Source organism: Apiospora hydei, assembly GCF_038363865.1.
Source record: "Apiospora hydei strain CBS 114990 chromosome Unknown utg000009l_segment0_segment0, whole genome shotgun sequence".
Classification (NCBI taxonomy): domain Eukaryota; kingdom Fungi; phylum Ascomycota; class Sordariomycetes; order Amphisphaeriales; family Apiosporaceae; genus Apiospora; species Apiospora hydei.
Genome location: NW_027117368.1, coordinates 6,432,533 through 6,449,107, shown reverse-complemented (window position 1 = coordinate 6,449,107; position 16,575 = coordinate 6,432,533). Strand labels below are relative to the sequence as shown.

At 53.9% G+C, this 16,575-nt stretch overlaps 7 protein-coding genes across 7 annotated transcripts; 3 read left to right on the top strand and 4 right to left on the bottom strand.

Moving 5' to 3' along the window:
- Nucleotides 1-618: 618 nt before the first annotated feature.
- On the top strand, nucleotides 619-3,064 carry PG997_013836 (ubiquitin family protein; the record flags this gene model as incomplete). The annotated part of the gene is made up of 2 exons (XM_066818150.1): nucleotides 619-861; nucleotides 953-3,064. The coding sequence occupies 2 exons, from the start codon at nucleotides 619-621 to the stop codon at nucleotides 3,062-3,064; spliced, it is 2,355 nt and encodes a 784-aa protein (XP_066663842.1).
- Nucleotides 3,065-4,468: 1,404 nt separating this feature from the next.
- PG997_013835 (uncharacterized protein) lies at nucleotides 4,469-5,767 on the top strand (the record flags this gene model as incomplete). Its single annotated transcript, XM_066818149.1, has 1 exon — nucleotides 4,469-5,767. The coding sequence occupies one exon, from the start codon at nucleotides 4,469-4,471 to the stop codon at nucleotides 5,765-5,767; it is 1,299 nt and encodes a 432-aa protein (XP_066663841.1).
- A 651-nt stretch (nucleotides 5,768-6,418) lies between these two features.
- Nucleotides 6,419-7,950, bottom strand: PG997_013834 (uncharacterized protein; the record flags this gene model as incomplete). The annotated part of the gene is made up of 4 exons (XM_066818148.1): nucleotides 6,419-6,739; nucleotides 6,811-7,269; nucleotides 7,334-7,791; nucleotides 7,866-7,950. 4 exons carry the CDS (start codon nucleotides 7,948-7,950, stop codon nucleotides 6,419-6,421), a joined length of 1,323 nt encoding a protein of 440 aa, XP_066663840.1.
- A 1,845-nt stretch (nucleotides 7,951-9,795) lies between these two features.
- PG997_013833 (uncharacterized protein) lies at nucleotides 9,796-10,916 on the bottom strand (the record flags this gene model as incomplete). The annotated part of the gene is made up of 3 exons (XM_066818147.1): nucleotides 9,796-9,935; nucleotides 9,991-10,758; nucleotides 10,823-10,916. The coding sequence occupies 3 exons, from the start codon at nucleotides 10,914-10,916 to the stop codon at nucleotides 9,796-9,798; spliced, it is 1,002 nt and encodes a 333-aa protein (XP_066663839.1).
- A 1,127-nt stretch (nucleotides 10,917-12,043) lies between these two features.
- Nucleotides 12,044-12,883, bottom strand: PG997_013832 (uncharacterized protein; the record flags this gene model as incomplete). Its single annotated transcript, XM_066818146.1, has 1 exon — nucleotides 12,044-12,883. One exon carries the CDS (start codon nucleotides 12,881-12,883, stop codon nucleotides 12,044-12,046), a length of 840 nt encoding a protein of 279 aa, XP_066663838.1.
- A 360-nt stretch (nucleotides 12,884-13,243) lies between these two features.
- PG997_013831 (uncharacterized protein) lies at nucleotides 13,244-13,829 on the top strand (the record flags this gene model as incomplete). The annotated part of the gene is made up of 2 exons (XM_066818145.1): nucleotides 13,244-13,576; nucleotides 13,641-13,829. 2 exons carry the CDS (start codon nucleotides 13,244-13,246, stop codon nucleotides 13,827-13,829), a joined length of 522 nt encoding a protein of 173 aa, XP_066663837.1.
- A 584-nt stretch (nucleotides 13,830-14,413) lies between these two features.
- PG997_013830 (vacuolar protein 8) lies at nucleotides 14,414-16,346 on the bottom strand (the record flags this gene model as incomplete). The annotated part of the gene is made up of 6 exons (XM_066818144.1): nucleotides 14,414-14,748; nucleotides 14,796-15,545; nucleotides 15,615-15,860; nucleotides 15,920-16,033; nucleotides 16,091-16,211; nucleotides 16,269-16,346. 6 exons carry the CDS (start codon nucleotides 16,344-16,346, stop codon nucleotides 14,414-14,416), a joined length of 1,644 nt encoding a protein of 547 aa, XP_066663836.1.
- Nucleotides 16,347-16,575: the final 229 nt, after the last annotated feature.

The following is a 16,575-nucleotide window of genomic DNA, read 5'->3' as shown; positions in this document are numbered from 1 at the left end:
GGCGCTGAAGGTGGGTGCTGGCAGCTGGGTGCACGTGGGAAGTTCAGCCTAGAATTCAGCCTGGCAGGGGTTCTAGTTTGGACGCCCGCTAAGGCCAACGTGGAACTTTCAGCATCCAGGCGCCCCTTCCACTTCCACCTTCTGCCGCGGCCTGCCCTGAGCCCAAAAAGGTGTTTGCTGGCCATTGCCTAAGGTACCTAGTCGCATTGCGGTTTGACCCATTCCGGTACGTGGATCATCTGGTGATGACAGCTTACGTCCAACAGACAGTCGATCTGGCTGATAAATCCACTTCCACTGCTCTTGCACATCACCACCACCTCACTTCTTGTCACTCCTTTCTTGCGTGCAGGTCTGCCATTTCCGTGGCAGTAGATCCGACACCTACACACGGCTAATCAATACCTACTTCACCTAGACCCTACCACCCTACATTCTCGGACGTCTTCATCGATATCCAACTTCCACCTCCCTCGGCCTGACATGCTTTCCTGCGATTCGTAAGAACCTAAGGCTGGTTGCGGCTTCCACAGCAGCTCTGGTTAGCGTACTCGATCAATCCGTTCCCCAAAGAAACAGCCTGGACCGAACCCTTGCTCAGGCAGAATTATACCCACCATGGCTTCCGACGACGGTGCACCGACATGCACCATACAAGTCATCTCACCTTCTGTTGGCGTTCCCAGCGGACGACTTTCCTTCTCCAAGCTGCCGGCATCCACCACCATCCAGCAGCTGAAGCAGAGAGTACGCGATGCTCTAGATGCGAAGCCGCCTGACGCGGCCCAGCGCCTCATTCACCGGGGTCGCCTGTTAGCAAGAGATAACGAGACTCTGCTCGAGATATTTGGCGAAGAGACGGTAGGTCCAGTCTAATGAATCTGTCTGTGTGATACACAAGCCAGCAAGTCCAGAAAGAGCCAGATTGCTGACATACCACTCGCCTTTCTAGCTTCGTTCTGGAGAACCCCAAGCGATCCATCTCGTGCTACGCGATCTGTCTGATGGCCGTCCAACGAACACCCCAACGCCGCCCGTCGCCGGTGCTCAACCTACTCTGTCGCAACCAACAAGTCAGCCTGGAGCGGCACCGCAACTTCCTGGCCATCCTCAGGCACAGCCGCAACATGCGCATGTTCACCATACGCACCAGTTCTTCCCAGGCGCTCAGCCTCAGGTTCGCCCAGCAGCACCGTGGCCGAATCTTCCATTTGGCATGATGCCTCAACCAGCAAATCTGCCCTTTGGATACAATCCTCAACAGCAGCTCACCCCACAACAGATCGCTATGCAGCAGAGGCAATGGGCGACCACATATCACAACCAAGTGTTGAATGCGCACATGGAGAACCAACGGATCCAGGAGCTCATTAACCAGAATCAGAGGGAGCGCGCTGCTGCAGGACTCAATGGTGCTCAGGATATGAATAATGTCGCGGCGAACCCTCGCAGTGCCAGTGGAATCAACACTCCTGGGCGGACCGCTTCACCTCTACAGCCAGACGGGACCCGGACTGTGGTACGTGAAGGGGTAGGGCCTAATGGTCAGCAGTGGCGCATTACAGTGAACGAGTCCATCACCGCGAACCCGAATATGCAGAGGAACCCAAGGACCGGCTCCCCATTCTCAATGGCCGACGTGCAAAACCTTTGGAGACCACCCTCTGGTGCGCCCCAGCCGCGATCGGTCCCACATGGAACCCAGCCCGGCGGTGTTCCAGGTCCCGAACCCCCGAACATCGCACGAGCTGCAGATGCTGGCCAGGCGGCTACCAGGGTTATTGCTGATGCCATGCGAAGAAATGCTAGTACCTCGTCCTTGGCCAGTCTCTCGGCACATAGTCAGCCGATCGCCCCTGGAGTAACGACGCCTTTGATTCCTTCACGTTCTGCAAGTGCTGCTGGCACTCCGGACCCGGCCAGAGCTGCTAGCCGTAATTTCAGCGTGCTAAACAATCCTCCTCAAGCTCCAGGGACCTCAAGCTCGCCTGAGGTTTTTATTCTATCCTCGCCTGAAGGACCTCGGGCCCTTTTGTTTAATGGAAGCCACGGGACGTATGTGACACCCCAGCAGCCGCAGGTCCCCTTCGTCAACCGTGCTTTCGCGCAGCAGATGCCACTGCAACCGGTTCAATTTCCCATCATGGGGCCTCAGCCATTCGCTCCAGCGCCTCAACGAGCTCCTATGGGAGGCATTTGGGCGCCAACACCAGCTGAGAATGCAGCCTTCCAACTTCGGAACCAGCAGCAGCAACAGCATCACCGTCAACCGCACCAACAACAAGGACATGCTCCGGTGCAGGCACCGGCCCCGCATGGCTTGCCGAACCCTCCCCAGATTCAGCTGCCCCCAGGTCATGGTGTCGGGCACCCGCACGCCAACGTCCAAATCCGAGCCATTGCTCTTGGGCAGATCTGGCCTCACATCTGGATGATCCTTCGACTCATACTTTTCATCTGGTGGTTCACCTCGCCAACTTCTAGTTGGTCGCGGTGGTTCACTGTCATCACGATCGCTGTAACACTTTTCCTTTTTAATGCAGGGCTACTCAATCCTCTTGCTGAGCAAGCCTGGGTTCCCATGCGTAGGCATCTTGAGAACTTGATGCCTCTGGCAGACAACCATGGCCGTAATCCAGTCGCGAGACGTAGGAATGGCCGGGCTGAGAACGCTAATGGTGGGCAACAACCAACAACCCCTGCTGAGACCGCGGAACGACTGGTGCAGGAGAGACGTCAAGCAAACGCCAACTGGTTCATGAATCAGGTACGAAGGCTGGAGCGGGCTAGTATACTTTTTCTCGCTAGTATCGCGCCAGGAGTTGCTGAGCGGCATATCGCCAACGTAGAAGCTGAGGCTAGGGCAGAACGGCAGCGTCAAGAGGCAGCGGAAGCTACCGCCGCCGAGGCTGCTCGAGCGGCCGAAGAGAACCAAGAATCAACGGAGACACAGGCTGGCCAAGACGGTGGCAACGCTCCAGCCAGTGAAGAAGGCCAGGGCAATGAAGCAGGGCCCGAACAGCAAAGGCCAGGGGGTGTCGAAGAGCCGCTGATCGCCATTTGATTCGTAGTTGAGGCGTGTTGGGAGATTTGTCTTCCGTGTTCAACTTAGACTAGTGAGCATAAACCGACATGCATAGTTTGTTTCATTTTTCTGGAAGGCTGGTTCTGAAGAACGAAGGGGCCTTTTCTTGAGCGAAAGCGTAGATACAAATCTCGCGATACTATAAGAGTGCCACGGCGCCATTGCTTATTTTGTTTGGGGAGGTACGATAGCACGAGTTCGACGAGAACCAAGAAAAAAGACTTTTATTTCTCAACGGCCCACAGAGGCCGAATACTGTACAAACAACTGCCTCGAATTCATGTAACTTGCATGTGCACGACGTCTTTTCTTTCAAGGGGTTTGGTCCTAGAACTACATTTTGGGAGTATCCACGAAGCTTCGTCTTTCATGGTTATTAGTAGGCTTGATATTCCTTCTTTCTCCCATCATATTTTGCAGATGCCTTGGTGATATAACAGTCCGCCTTGGCCATCTGGGGATGCTGGTTCGTGTCGAGGTGGACGTAGAATACTCGGGTTGTGATGCGTAGCGAGTGCCATCCAAGAACCAGGGTTTCGAGAATTCTAGAAAAAAGGGGGAGGAGAGAGGCCAGTCACGTATTGTTCAGATCATGGCCCAGCATTGCAAAATTATAAACATGGGGAAGCCAGAACAAAGCATGCGTACAATTTTGTTCTGGTTGTTCCTCTTTCTCTTTCATCACCAAGACAATCTCATTGTGGAAGTGAATGGGATGCGCCCTCTTTCCGCAGATTGCAAACAATGGCATCGAAAACGATGGCTTTCTGTCACGATTCTCGGTATCTATTCATATGGCGAACACGTTCTGCGTCGAATGGTGGCGTACTGCTGCCCGCCAAACGCTCGAAGTTCGGTACAGCTTGGTATTGCAATTCCTGGCCATATATTTTTCAATCTTCCAACCGCTTCTTTGGTGAAGTCGTATATGTCTTGAACACCCGCTTTTGAAGATATTTGAGGCTGGATTGTCGGCGTTGCAAGCAACTTTTCCTATACTTCCAAGGCGGAGCAGATATCAGCTGCCTTTCGTGCGCTCATCGACGTGGTGGTGATGATAGGCCAGAGAAGAACTAACCCATTCTGAGGGAGAGTATTGATGTCCTGATACTTTGGAACAGCCGAGAGTCTTGAGAGGGACCTTGCCTTCACCCCTTTATCAGGGTGATTCCGTGTCATACTGACGCCCACGCAGCCGACAACTGATCTGTTTCCATTACCCCCATATCATACCGGACATATTCTCTTCCTACCGGCAGCATATTTCTCGAGAGTTTACCACCTAACATCCAGCTTCAACCTCCACCACCTCCATTCGTTTTTACTACTGCACCGGCCTATTCATTCATTCGTTCACTTCAGCTCGGCTCGTACTACGCCGTCATGTGTAAACAGTACGTCTACCTCAGCCTCTGCCTCGAGCACGACTGCGACGCCGTCGTCGGCAAGAAGGGCCGCAACACGTACTGCCAGGCCGCCCGCCGCGGCGCCCGGCGCCTCGCCTCCTGCGACGGCGGGCTCGAGTACGTCATCATGTCCCGGCATCGCGGCACCGTCGTGTGCGACGAGTGCAAGCAGCTCCGGACGCTGCGGCAGCTTTACTCTGCGTCGCTGTTATTAGCAGCAACTACCAAAAGGGGGAAGCGGGAGGGGAAGGGGGGATGTACACCTACCACGGCAACGGCAGAAGGGTCGTTGTTGAGTGATGACGGTTCTGCTTCTTCGTTATGGGAGACCATCGAATACGACGACGAAGAAGATGAAGAAGCAGACGGAGATGCGGAGGCGCTGTGTTTCTTTGCGAACAAGAAGCTCAAGGCCGAGAAGCTCGCTTCGGCGTACGATTTCGACCTCGCGCTAACACAAGAGATCGCCGCCGCCGCATTGAATCGAGAGTGGCTTCACGCCGAGGATCGGCGAGACGAATATTTGGCAGTTACCTGTGGCCGAGACGATAGCACAATCGAGTACGAAGTAAAGGTCCCTGAATCCACCCGACGCAAGGGACAGGGTCCGTTGAGCTACTATGGGTTCAAGTCTCTTGACAAGAAGGAGTTGATGGCCTTGCGACGGAAACTGCAACTGCAATGCGCTGCTCAGGGAGTGATACAGGGGAATACGCGGCAGAAGAGTGATGATGCTTGGTACGACTCGGATACGACCACTGCCACTGCTGTGATGACGCCGTCGGAATCGGAGGGATCTGAGGTCGAAATGAACATGAATAATGAAGTCCTTCGCCCCGAGTTCAACAAGGAACCTGCAGGGTCGGAAACGACCAGCCGTACAGCGCGGGACGCCGACCATGAGAGCGAGGACGAAGTGGAGATCAACAACGGCCTGCACTTCGAGCTGCGGCCGGAATTCCTGCACAGGAACTGCGCCGACCGCATTGGCATTGATGGGCGCGACGATGTCAAGATCATGGCACCGAACCTCAAGCGAGGTATCTTGCCGGAAGTAGAGCCGCCCCTGGCGACTGGCGAGACGAGCTTAAGTACCGACGAAGACGACATGCTTGACGACTGGAATGCGGAAGACGAGGAGAAAGAGAAGAAGGGCCCCGAATATGGTGGTAAAGATGACGACGACAATGTTTGTACGAAAAAGACACGGACGCTGCCTAGTTATTTTGACGTTGTGCTTGCGGATGGAGGATGCAAGAAGCGTCGGACCTACTGAGGTCGGTTTGTCGAGAGCATAGGAATAAACGTGCGAAAAGATTAGTCATACTCAAGTGTCGGCTCTTGCTTTGGTTTTCTTCGATTTTGTAATTACCCCTGAGTACATACATATAACCCGAACAACAGATGACATGACCTGACATATACCGAGCTTAAAAGACGAGACGAACGAATACAAGTAGCGTACCAGTAACCTAGGCACCCATAACTGCTTTTAACACTGTCCATATGACCATAATAGTTGCCCAAATTATACGTTTGTGATCACACAGGGGCGGGGCCGTTGAGTGTTTGTAGCAATTTCTCATTATTTCTGTGAGCAATGAATACTGCTTCTTCAACTTCTTACCATTAAGGTTGTGCGGGGACAGCTCTCGAAGCCACTTTGCTTCTTCCACCCCAGAAGGCCATTATGCGGATGGTGCTGGGTATAATAAAAAGGTATTACACGAAGGCCACCTGCCCTTTCCCCCCTATCCCAGGAACGCCAGCCCTCTACCATGGGGGTCCAGGATAGCCACCCCAGCCACCGCATCTCAAGATGAAAAAGAAAAAGAAAAAGCTATATACTTTGTTGAAAGAATATTCTCCCCTGGTCATCCCCCCCCAAACCCCCCAAGCTTTTGACATTGTCCTGACCCACGCCTGATCAGCCTTCTTTCACCACGAAGATACAAGCGCCCAGCACGCTGAGCGCCATGGCCGACGTGATGAAGCCAGCCGCGACCTGGTCCTGGGTCGTGATGGGCTTGAGCGTCGGCATTTTCTCTTTGGTAGGGGTCCCGGCGTTGGGGTCGCCCTTGGAGGTGCCGCCCGTGTCGGCCGTGACGGCGGCCCGGGTCGTCTTCTTCACCAGGGTGTACTGCATGACCTGGAGGGCGCTCATCTGCTCGCCCACTCCGACGGAGCCATCGAACGCGCTCTTCTTCGCCCACTGGAACCCGCACGCCGTCCCCGCGATGCCCTTGAACTCGGCCGCGGGCGGCGACCCGAGCACTGCTGCGCCGCCGCGGCCGCCGAGGATTTTAGTAAGGGCGCCACCTGGTCGAAGGTGAAGGGCGCCATCTGGATGGTCGCCGCCAGGTATCGTGTGAGGTAGCCCTTGAAGGAGCGCTGGTCGAAGTCGCAGAGGTTATTCTCCTCGCAGGGCCGCTCGACGATGATGCCGTCGATGAAGTGGAACTTCTCGGTGTGGTCGAGGAAGCCCTGCACGCGCGGCTGCCACTTGTTGTTGGCGTTTTCGCCGCCGCCCGTGTGGTTGTACATGACGGCGGCGCCGTGCAAGAAAATGCCCAGGTTGTACGTCCACTCGGCCTTGTCGATTTTCTTGCAGCCGTCGTCCGTGCTGGCGCCATCGAACACCTGAAACTCGGGCGAGATCAGGTCCGTCTTCTCCATCCAGCCGTAGATCTTGTCGGCCCAGTCGGCGTACGTCTGGTTGCCGGTGAAGCGAGCCAGTCGTGCGGCGAGGTTGAAAAAGCAACCGTTGGAAATAGAGTTCTTCAAGTTACGTTAGCGCCGTCCTTCTGGAAAAACCAGGAACAATATCTGTAAGTCGGCTTACCTTGTAGTTGAAACCGTTGTTGAAGGTGAAGATCTGCCACCTCAGTCCGCCACCACAGGTATTCTCGTCCCATCGTCCGACATACTCGTTGAACACGGCCTGTGCCAGCCCGAGCCACTGTGGTTGATCGGGCGGCGGGTCAGGATAGTTGTTCTCCGCCGCAGACATGGCGGCCATGGCCCAGAATCCCTGGTCGTCATTTCCCTCGGTCCTCGTCTGGTTGGTCGGCATAAAATCCCTGTCGTCGCCGGCCTGGTGCAGTAAACCCTGTGTTGTCACCTCGTTGTATGTCGTGTCCCCCGTGTAAAACCAGTAGTCCACCATGGTGCCGAACATGGCGCCCGCCTCCCACCAGAAGTAAGGGTCTGGCAAGTTACCTGGCACATCGCCGGTATTGTTTCCGGTGTAGTATTTCAATAAGCCAAACGCTATCGTACTGGCTGCCGACTTGATCGAGTCTTTTTGTAGTTGATTAGCCCTTGTTCGCCCAACTTGACATCATAACACCGAGCCGGGATTGGTCTTGACCTACCATCACTATTGAAGTCTACTTGGATTGCATTTGATACACCCGCCAGCAGGCCCAGGGTGCCGGCCACAGGAAGGGATAGTTTCATACTGAAAATGGAATATGGAATAACGATTGAAGATGTAAATGACGTAAGAGTCGTCCGGGTCAACCGGTGTAGGGCGGCCGGCCGTTACAGAAAAGAGTGAGAAAAGGAAATTGGAACGTTGAATTAGACGTCGAGCATGTCTTGTGGCGGTATTCACTCGCTGTTGGCTCTAGGCAAACAAGCTCTCTTCCTTCTTGACTTGACAGTCGCAAGTTGCTCCCAAACAATCCAATCGTAGAAAATACAAACAGTAACTAAGGTCGCCGGGACACAATTGAATCGAAGACGAGCGGAACGAAATCGATCAGATGAGGACTCAGCCTGGAGTGTCCACACGCAAAGACAACCAAACAAAAAGTGAATGAAAAAGAGCAACAGAAGGGAATACTGTTGCCTGGGAGGGTCCAAGAATAGAAAGTGGAAGAAAGAAAAACGAAATGAAAGAGGCTTCGGTCTAGAAGCGGCGGCCAAGTGAGGGTGGGAAAGGAAGAGAAGAGAGTAAAGGATAGAGAAGAAACAATCGCAAACCACAAACGACGAAAGAGAGAATAGAGAGAAGATGGATACCGACACACAGGATCTGGAACACAGCAGACGTGGAGATTGGAGAAGAGCAAGCCTGATGTCTTCTTTCCCGGGGACATGGAGCAGCGCCAGCTTGAACTTGGGGTCATGGCACACAGCAAGCACATCGGATGCAAGCAAGGCACGCAGCACCGCAGGCACGCAGGCACGCAACATCAGATCGACCAAACACGGCCATGGCCTGGGATTGACTGGACTGGACTGCCCGTTACAAGCCGGGAACTGGGTGTGACCTGGGTTCTGGACCTTTTTTATTCGGTTTTCCCACCACGAGTGCTACGCAGGCCCAAACACATTGCGCAAGCCCTGCGTAAAATCAATTGCCGTTAGAAGCGCTGAGGCACTCTGAGGGCTGTAAACAGGAGGCCAGCAGGCCCGTTAGGAAAAGGTGTGTGTAAGCTGGCCAGGACTGAAACGGTTCGAGTTGGATCTTGGCGGAGTTTCGTCTCAATCAATGCGGATATCCGCCTCCCCCTGCAGCTAGCAACCTGTCAAACAAACTAGCCCCAAGGAACTTCAGGAACCGATGGACGATCTGTAATTGTGGGAGAAGAGGGAAAAAAAGAGTTCCAGTATTTTCAGTAGTGAGATAAGCTCACGAACCTGGTCCCATAACAAATCATTGCTATTCCGGGCACATTGGATGTTTGGGAGGGGGCCTATCACTTGGTGATTTTTTGGGGGTGATTTGCATATGTATACCATCACCGCCCTCCTCTCTGTCCCTTGGCGAGAAACAAACAGGACCAAGCATGCCGTTCTTCAACGGCTCCAACGGCCCCTGCCCATGATCCACGAATGAGGCGCTGTTCAAAGGAAGCTGGCGTTGCCGGTTCGGGAGCTTACCCCATCTCGTGAGCGTGTCAGAGCTTATTCTGCAGCACCTGTTCTGCCTGTATTTCATCTCGAGACAAGGACAGCATGCAAGGCAAGGGAAAACGAAGGAAACAAGCGCCCAAGCACGGGAGAAAAGGCCAAGGAAAATGTCATCACCACCTAAACGAAACTCTGCCGATCTGCCGACTTCCTGAGGAACCCAGGACTTGGCTTGGATTGATTCAGGAGGTACGAGTAGGTATTGTTTTCAAGGTAGTATAAGATAGGGCTCGAGCCACTGTCAATTAAGTATAGCTAAGCCCGCCAGCTCTGTGGCGCGTGTCTCTAGCTTGAGTAGATAGAAGGGTATCATGGCATGTCAATTTCGTACAATCCTTTTTCGGAGACTGCTATTTCGCAGTTGCGGTGCCTCCTGGCTTTGATTTAAGCCTTTCGCTTCTTAGCAGGAGGCTCCTTGCTGACGGCGGCTTCTTCCTCTTCCTCGTCCTCTTCGTCTTCATCATCATCATCCATGCCATCCTCGAAGTCGATGTCACTCATGTCGCCCTGCTCTTGGGCAGATGCTGCGCAATCTGTGTTAGCAGATAGTTCTTGGGCCTAATGTGGAAGTAAACTTACTGAAGTACTTGATGGCGCTGGGCCAGAGATCCTCGCTGATAGCAATGGCGAGCTCGTCGCCATCAGGGAAGATCTCCAGACCGTATGGGTCATCATCCTCATCTTCATCATCCTCCTCTTCTTCCTCGTCGTCGGGCACGGGCTTGCCCTCGGCGCGGAGGCGGCGGTTCTCCTTCTCCTTCTCGGTCGCGGTCCGGCTCTCCTCCTCGGAGATGGGGAAGCCGCGGAAGCCGAACCAGCCGAAGAAGCTGACGCCGCCCATGCCGACCGTCTCGATCTTCTTCTTGAGCTCCTTCTGCGCGGGCGTGTAGTCCTTGGCCTTGGTGATGGGTCCCTTACTAGGGCCGCGCTTCTTGTCCTCTTCCCAGACCTTGACCACGAGGTCGAGCAGGCCCTGGGTGAGATCCTTGCCGGGCTTCTTCCACTTGATGGGGACGGGCTCGCTCACGAGGCCCGCCCAGCCGCTCTTGGCGTGGCGGTACCAGAACTTCTTCTCCAGGACGGTGTCCTCGAAGTAGTCGTTCTCGTTGAACTCGAGCTTGATCGAGATGCTGCGGGGGTCGCCCTTGCCGCCGTTCTCAATCTCAAAGTGCGAGACCGTCAGGTCCTTGAGCGACGACAGCAGCACTGCCGAGTCGCTCGGCTGGATGTACTGGTCCACTTCCGGCGGGGCCTGCTCGAGGACGAGCGCCCAGAAGCCGTTCAGCTGCGACAGGATCTTCGCCCGCTTCTCATACAGAGGCTTGTTCAGCGCGACTTGTTGGCGGACTGAATGCAAAGTTAGCACGAGGGCTCATGCCATTAACAATGTGACGGGGTTGGGGCGACGTACTAATTTCGACCTCATTCTCCTCGAACTCCTTCTCGAGATCGGTCAATTGCTCATAGCTGACCTTCAGGGTCTCTTCTGTGATGGGGGCTGCCATTGCTGCTCGCTATCGGTTGATGTATGTAGGTAGGTAGTTTTGGGGAAATCCGATTTAGGTGATCAAAAAGATCCTTGGACTATGCGACTAAGTCTTGTTCAGATGGCAAAATGAGTTGTTAATGAAAGAACACAATGTCAGTGAATGCTACCGAGGGTGTGTTTAAGTATGTCCAGTGAACAGAGATATCCAAGGTTGGTTTAATTGATCGACTTATGGGAACTTTTTTCTTCACAGGGATCCGGACCTGGACCTGCTGCTGTAATTGGCCACTAAGTTTCGGTAAGGTCCCCTATGAGCTCCACTGCCTTCCGAGCAGGATCCGCTAATCTGGGGTTGGTGGTAGAGGTGGGACAGGGCAGACCAGTTTGGATGGACCTCATCGCAAGACAAACTCAGATTGAACTCCCTCAAGCAACCAAGAGCTTCTATATATTGTCACATCATAAACTGACCAGCAAAAAAATCCATAGCACCTTGGCAGCCCGTCTGGGTCTATATCCCTTATTGTAGGATCATTGAGAGGCGATAGCTTCGATGCTGGTGAATTGCGGTGACATATGTTAGTTGGTGTCACCGCAGTTGAGAGACTTGAGGTATGAGATCATACCTGAAAACCATACTGGGAAGATCGAAGCAGCTACATAGAAGACTTTTTCTGGGGGCAAGCACACCTCAAGGGAATGAAGAATGGTGCCAACGAGTGCTATCTTAAGTACCAGTGGACTGGACATTGGGGAGAACCAAAACTTTACAGACGCGGTGCTGTAGTAGAGGTATAAGAGCCAGCTTCTTGCTAATGGACCTAGCCGATGTAGTGAAAGATAGAAGGTGACAGCCGACTTTTGCTTCTTCCAATAGTCAGGCATCCTGATGCAATATACAATGTCCAAAACACGCCCAACAGTGTCAAGCAAACACCACAGTTTCCAATTCTTACTGAGTCTCTTTTATACGTGATGCAGTGGTTTTACGCAATGATCTTGTACCGGATATCGTACATGTCTAGATCTAGTCTACAACCAAACTGTACGCCTCAATGCGATGCATCCTGATTCTCGTACAGGTCACCGCAATGTACTTCACGCAAAGAACATGCAGGTACGTGAGTAGGCGCCAAGATACCCTTACGCCTTCTTGCGCCCCTCGAACTTGAGCTTCACCATGCCGGGGAACTGGCCCTCGCGCTTAGCAATAACCGCACGCACGCCCGTCGCCGCCTCCTCGAGCTTCTCGATCAGAGCCTCCCCCTCGTCCTTGGTGGCGACGCGCCCTCCCCGCTTCTTCGCCAACATGACCTCGACCGTCTTGCCCTTGGACAAGAACGCCTCGAGCTGCCCGATCTTGTGGCTCAGGTCGTGCGCCGCGATGGCCCAGTTGAGCTCGAGCTCCTTGGTGTTGAGCTTCTTGCGGCGGGCTTCTTTCTCCTTCTCCTCGGCCACCTTGGCGTATTCGTACTTGTCGATGAGGCGGCAGATGGCCGCCTCGGGCTCCGCGAGCGGCATGTCCTGGAACGACAGGTTCTCGTCGACGTCTTCCTCTCCCTCCTCTAGCTCGTCTTCTTTCGGCTCCGGCGGCGGCGCCACCATCACCAGCGAGTACTTCTGGCGGTCCAGCGTTGCGAGCACGTCCGACGTGCGCTGCGGTTTGGACAAGGCGCCCGTCTCGTCGGCGACCTTGACGAACTTGTAGGGGATCGCATTGTCGGTCGGGAAGCGGGAAATGGGCTTCGCGGGTGAGTTGTTGTCATTTTTATTGTTGTTATTGTATGGCCTTCGTGCGAATTGCTTCATGCGGACGCCGCCATTTGTGCTGAAGAGACGACGCGGGCACAGGAATGCCGCCGCAGGCCTGCTGATTGAGGACGGTGCCGCTGCCATGGTTCGTCGGGCCGAGAGGTCGAGATGTGAGAGGAAGACGTTCTGCAAAGCCCTCGCGGGGGAAAACATGCACCGCGTGTGCTGCATCTTTGGCGGCTTTCCGTGGGCGCTTGTGCAGTTTGCTTGTCGGCTGAAGCTGTGGGAATGGCGCTCGTCAATTGACCGACGAGACTGGATTAATAGTTTTGACGTTTCTCAACCGTACAGCCAATCAGAGACTGCTGTGGAGCTTAGCTACGATACTTGCCACAATGTACCGTCCCTCGAGCTGATATCCGCAATTAGCATCAGACTGAAATCATTTGAATAGCATCTAATATTCAAACCACTTACTAAAACATCCGTACGACTCTCTCATATCCTCTCAGATTCCCAAGCAAAAACAATAATTACAAGTCCTTAATCGTCTAACCAAGCCCCCCCTCCCTCCCAATACAAAATCCATAGATGGCACGTGTGGGAAACTACTTTCTCGGCCACCCCTGGCGCATCCTAGTGCACTCGTTCCAGACGTGCGCCCTGGCGCACTACGTCTTCAACCACCAGTACAGCTTCGGCTGGGGCTACGGCCCCTCGATGCTGCCGACCTTCCTGGTCGACGGCGACATCATCATCTTCGACAAGCACCACCGCCGGGGGCGCGACGTGCGCGTCGGCGACTGCGTCAGCTACCACATCCCCGTCTCGCCCGAAGAGGACGGCGTGAAGCGGGTCATCGGCATGCCGGGCGACTACGTCCTGATGAACAGCCCGGGCGCCACCAGTGACCGGATGATCCAGGTCGGTAGTATCGGTTGCACATCTCCGCTGTCTGATACCTATATATTGACACCGCATATGACAGGTACCAAAGGGCCACTGCTATATTGTGGGGGACAACATGCCGTGGTCAAGAGACAGTCGCGATTATGGACCTCTGCCCTTGGCCCTCATCAAAGGCAAAGCTATTGCTAAGGGTCAGTTGGTCGGCTGGAAGCCTTGGAGGTGGTTTGAGCCCGTACCAAACGGCTTAGCAATCGAAGAGTCGTCCTGAACCTGGGCCCATTCTATATGAAATGACACTACTACATTTGTGTTCGAGATTGACCTTGCACTATTGGTTTTCACCTAAGAATAGCAATGTGCGGATTCGAGCTGTGCAAAATGGATATCTCTTCAGGCGCAAACTAGGTATGTAATTACACGGAACGGCTCTTGCTCTCACTCTCGAAGCTTCCAAAAATCCCTCCAGAGCCCCAACCTCAATGGTGAATTGACGTACACTGCTAAACGAAACAAGTTTTTTTATAGAGCTATGCCACCGGAATGGTAGTACAAAAGAAACCTCGCCGGGCTCGGGAGCTGCCCGGTGCAAGCACTGAATAGCATACCAATTCCACAAAAATACGCCGTCCCCTTCCTGAACGACGGCCAGTGGGGATATGCACCCGAGTATAGAAACAAGGTAGAATCAACAACAAGACCCTGATATGAATGCCGCTGTATATAATGTACGCCTCAAACGCCTGGCCAAAACCCAATGCCCACACGGATGCTTAAGCCCAGAAGGGCGCTCAAGAGGCTTGGAAATGGGTGGTAAAAGGGGCCAATCAATGACTAGCCCGGTCAAGTCGGCTTTCAGCCCTCGATATGCGCTTTCGACATGCTCTGGCCCAATAATTCCAGGCATCGCTGGGCGAGGTTGACAACCTCGCCTTCGTCATCGTCGTCAACAGCGTCGGCCTCCGATTCGATCTGTCGCTCGGCAATTTGCTTGATCATGTCAACGATCTCGTCGGATTTTCCAATTTGGCCAATCAGGGTCTTATCCTCGGACTCGAGGAGTTGGAGAAGCGTCCAGATGGCAATGTGTTGGAACGTGGCGTCTCCGCTGGCCAGGAATCGACTAAGGTAACCATGAATACCGCCGTTGGGTTCTGCCCAGTCCTGGATAAAGATGGAATAGTCGCCAACTGGTCGAGTTAGCTTTGCGTTAGTTGGCGAGTATCAGGGGACGCACCTTTGGATGACAGATTTCCTAGAGCAGCAGCACTGTTGCCCTGCACCTCGATACTTGGCGAGTGCGTCAACGGGATGAGCACATCGAAGACTCCAAGATTCAGGAGATGAGTCTTGAGGTCATCAGACAGAGCCAACACAGCAATCGCCGCCGTCATCTCCGATTGCACAGTAACGGGAACATCCAAAACCAACTGCTTGCATTTTTGAACCGCTCCAGCTTCCAGAACGAGGGCCTTGTTGCGGTCGGAGCTTGCTGCGAGGTTGCGAAGCGTTGATATAGCATGGCACTGGATCTCCTCGTTGTCTGTCGAGCCCAAAAGATCCACCAAAGGTTTCAAGAAGCCCGCCTCTATGATAGGCGACTCGTTCATCGGGTGGATCGAAATGTTTCGTATACAAGCAACCGCCGATAGTATGAGCGGCAGATAAGATGATTGCAAAAGACGGAGGAGAGGGTTTAATCCTTGGGCCCGGACAATATCAAGCTGGTACTTTTCGTCCGACGCCAGATTCCGCAGTGCCAAAGCAGCCTGGCACTGAACCTTGGGGGATGACGAGTCCATCAGGTTCACAAGAGACTGGACAAGTTTAGTCTCGGACTGAGCCAGCTTGCGGCGGTTGTTGGAGTCAACGGCGATGTTACTGAGAGCGGTTGTGCAGTAGTACTGGACATCAACATCGGGAGACGAGAGGAGCTGCACGAGCACGGGTATGGCGCCGGCGCTTACCAGCTGCTGCCGATTTTCGTCTGCTGAAGGTTAGCTACGGCAACTCGGGGTGGGATAGGAGGTTGCAGTGAATGCAGAGGATATCTAACCAGAATGTGTCATGTTCAAGAGGGCGCCCGTCGCATTCCGTTGCACCCTCATGTCTCGAGACTTGGCCAGGCGTGTGAGAGGGCCCAGCGCACCCGATCGCGCAATCTTTGCCTTGTTGTCCTCGTGCGTAGCGAGGTTGGTGATGCAACCAACAGCATTGCATTGGACCTCCACATTGGGAGATAGCATTTGGCGGATGAGAGGGGTCAGTCCACCGAGCTGAACAATCAGGACCTTATTCTCAGCTGTAAAGGACGGTTAGATAACGTCATATCATCATCGTTAATTCCAGCTGGTGACCTACTATTGACGGCTAGGTTCCCCAGTGCTGCACTCGCTGCTCGTTGAACCTCGATGTCGGGGCTCTGCAGGAGGAAGAGGATGGGCTCAAGCGTATCCCGGTCAACCTCTCGAACATCTGAAGCACACGGTTAGCTCCAGTGGATGGGTTCCAGGGTATGGCAGCTTAGTGTACCTCGCTCCGTGATTTCAGCAAATGTCAAGCTGGCGCTGCGCTGTAGGTCTATGTTGTCGGAAAAGACAAGGGTGCTTAAGGCTCGGAGAGGTTCGCCGGAGAAGAAGTCGGTCTCGCCGCGCTATGTGAGGCTTTAGTATCATCATGAAATCATCGTATCGGTGTGCGGTGCACGTACGTTTTCGAGATATTGGAGCAGGTCTGCCACTGCCTCACGTTCGGCTTCCTGAAGTAAAGGCTCCTGTAATAAGAACATTGTTAGCCGAGCTGTTGTATGCCGATGCGGTGACTGCTCTCGAGGCCTGGTGCTTCGTCTCCTCCCCAATGAGGCAAGGGGATGGCGGGTTGGGGTAAATAGCTCACATAAAGCTGATCGCCTCTGCGACCTCCGCAGCAAGAGCTGCACGCAGCCCCCATTTTGTTGCTATCGTGATGAACAGAGCCGGTTGTGAAGTTCAGAGCTCTGGTTTAAGCAGAAGGATGAC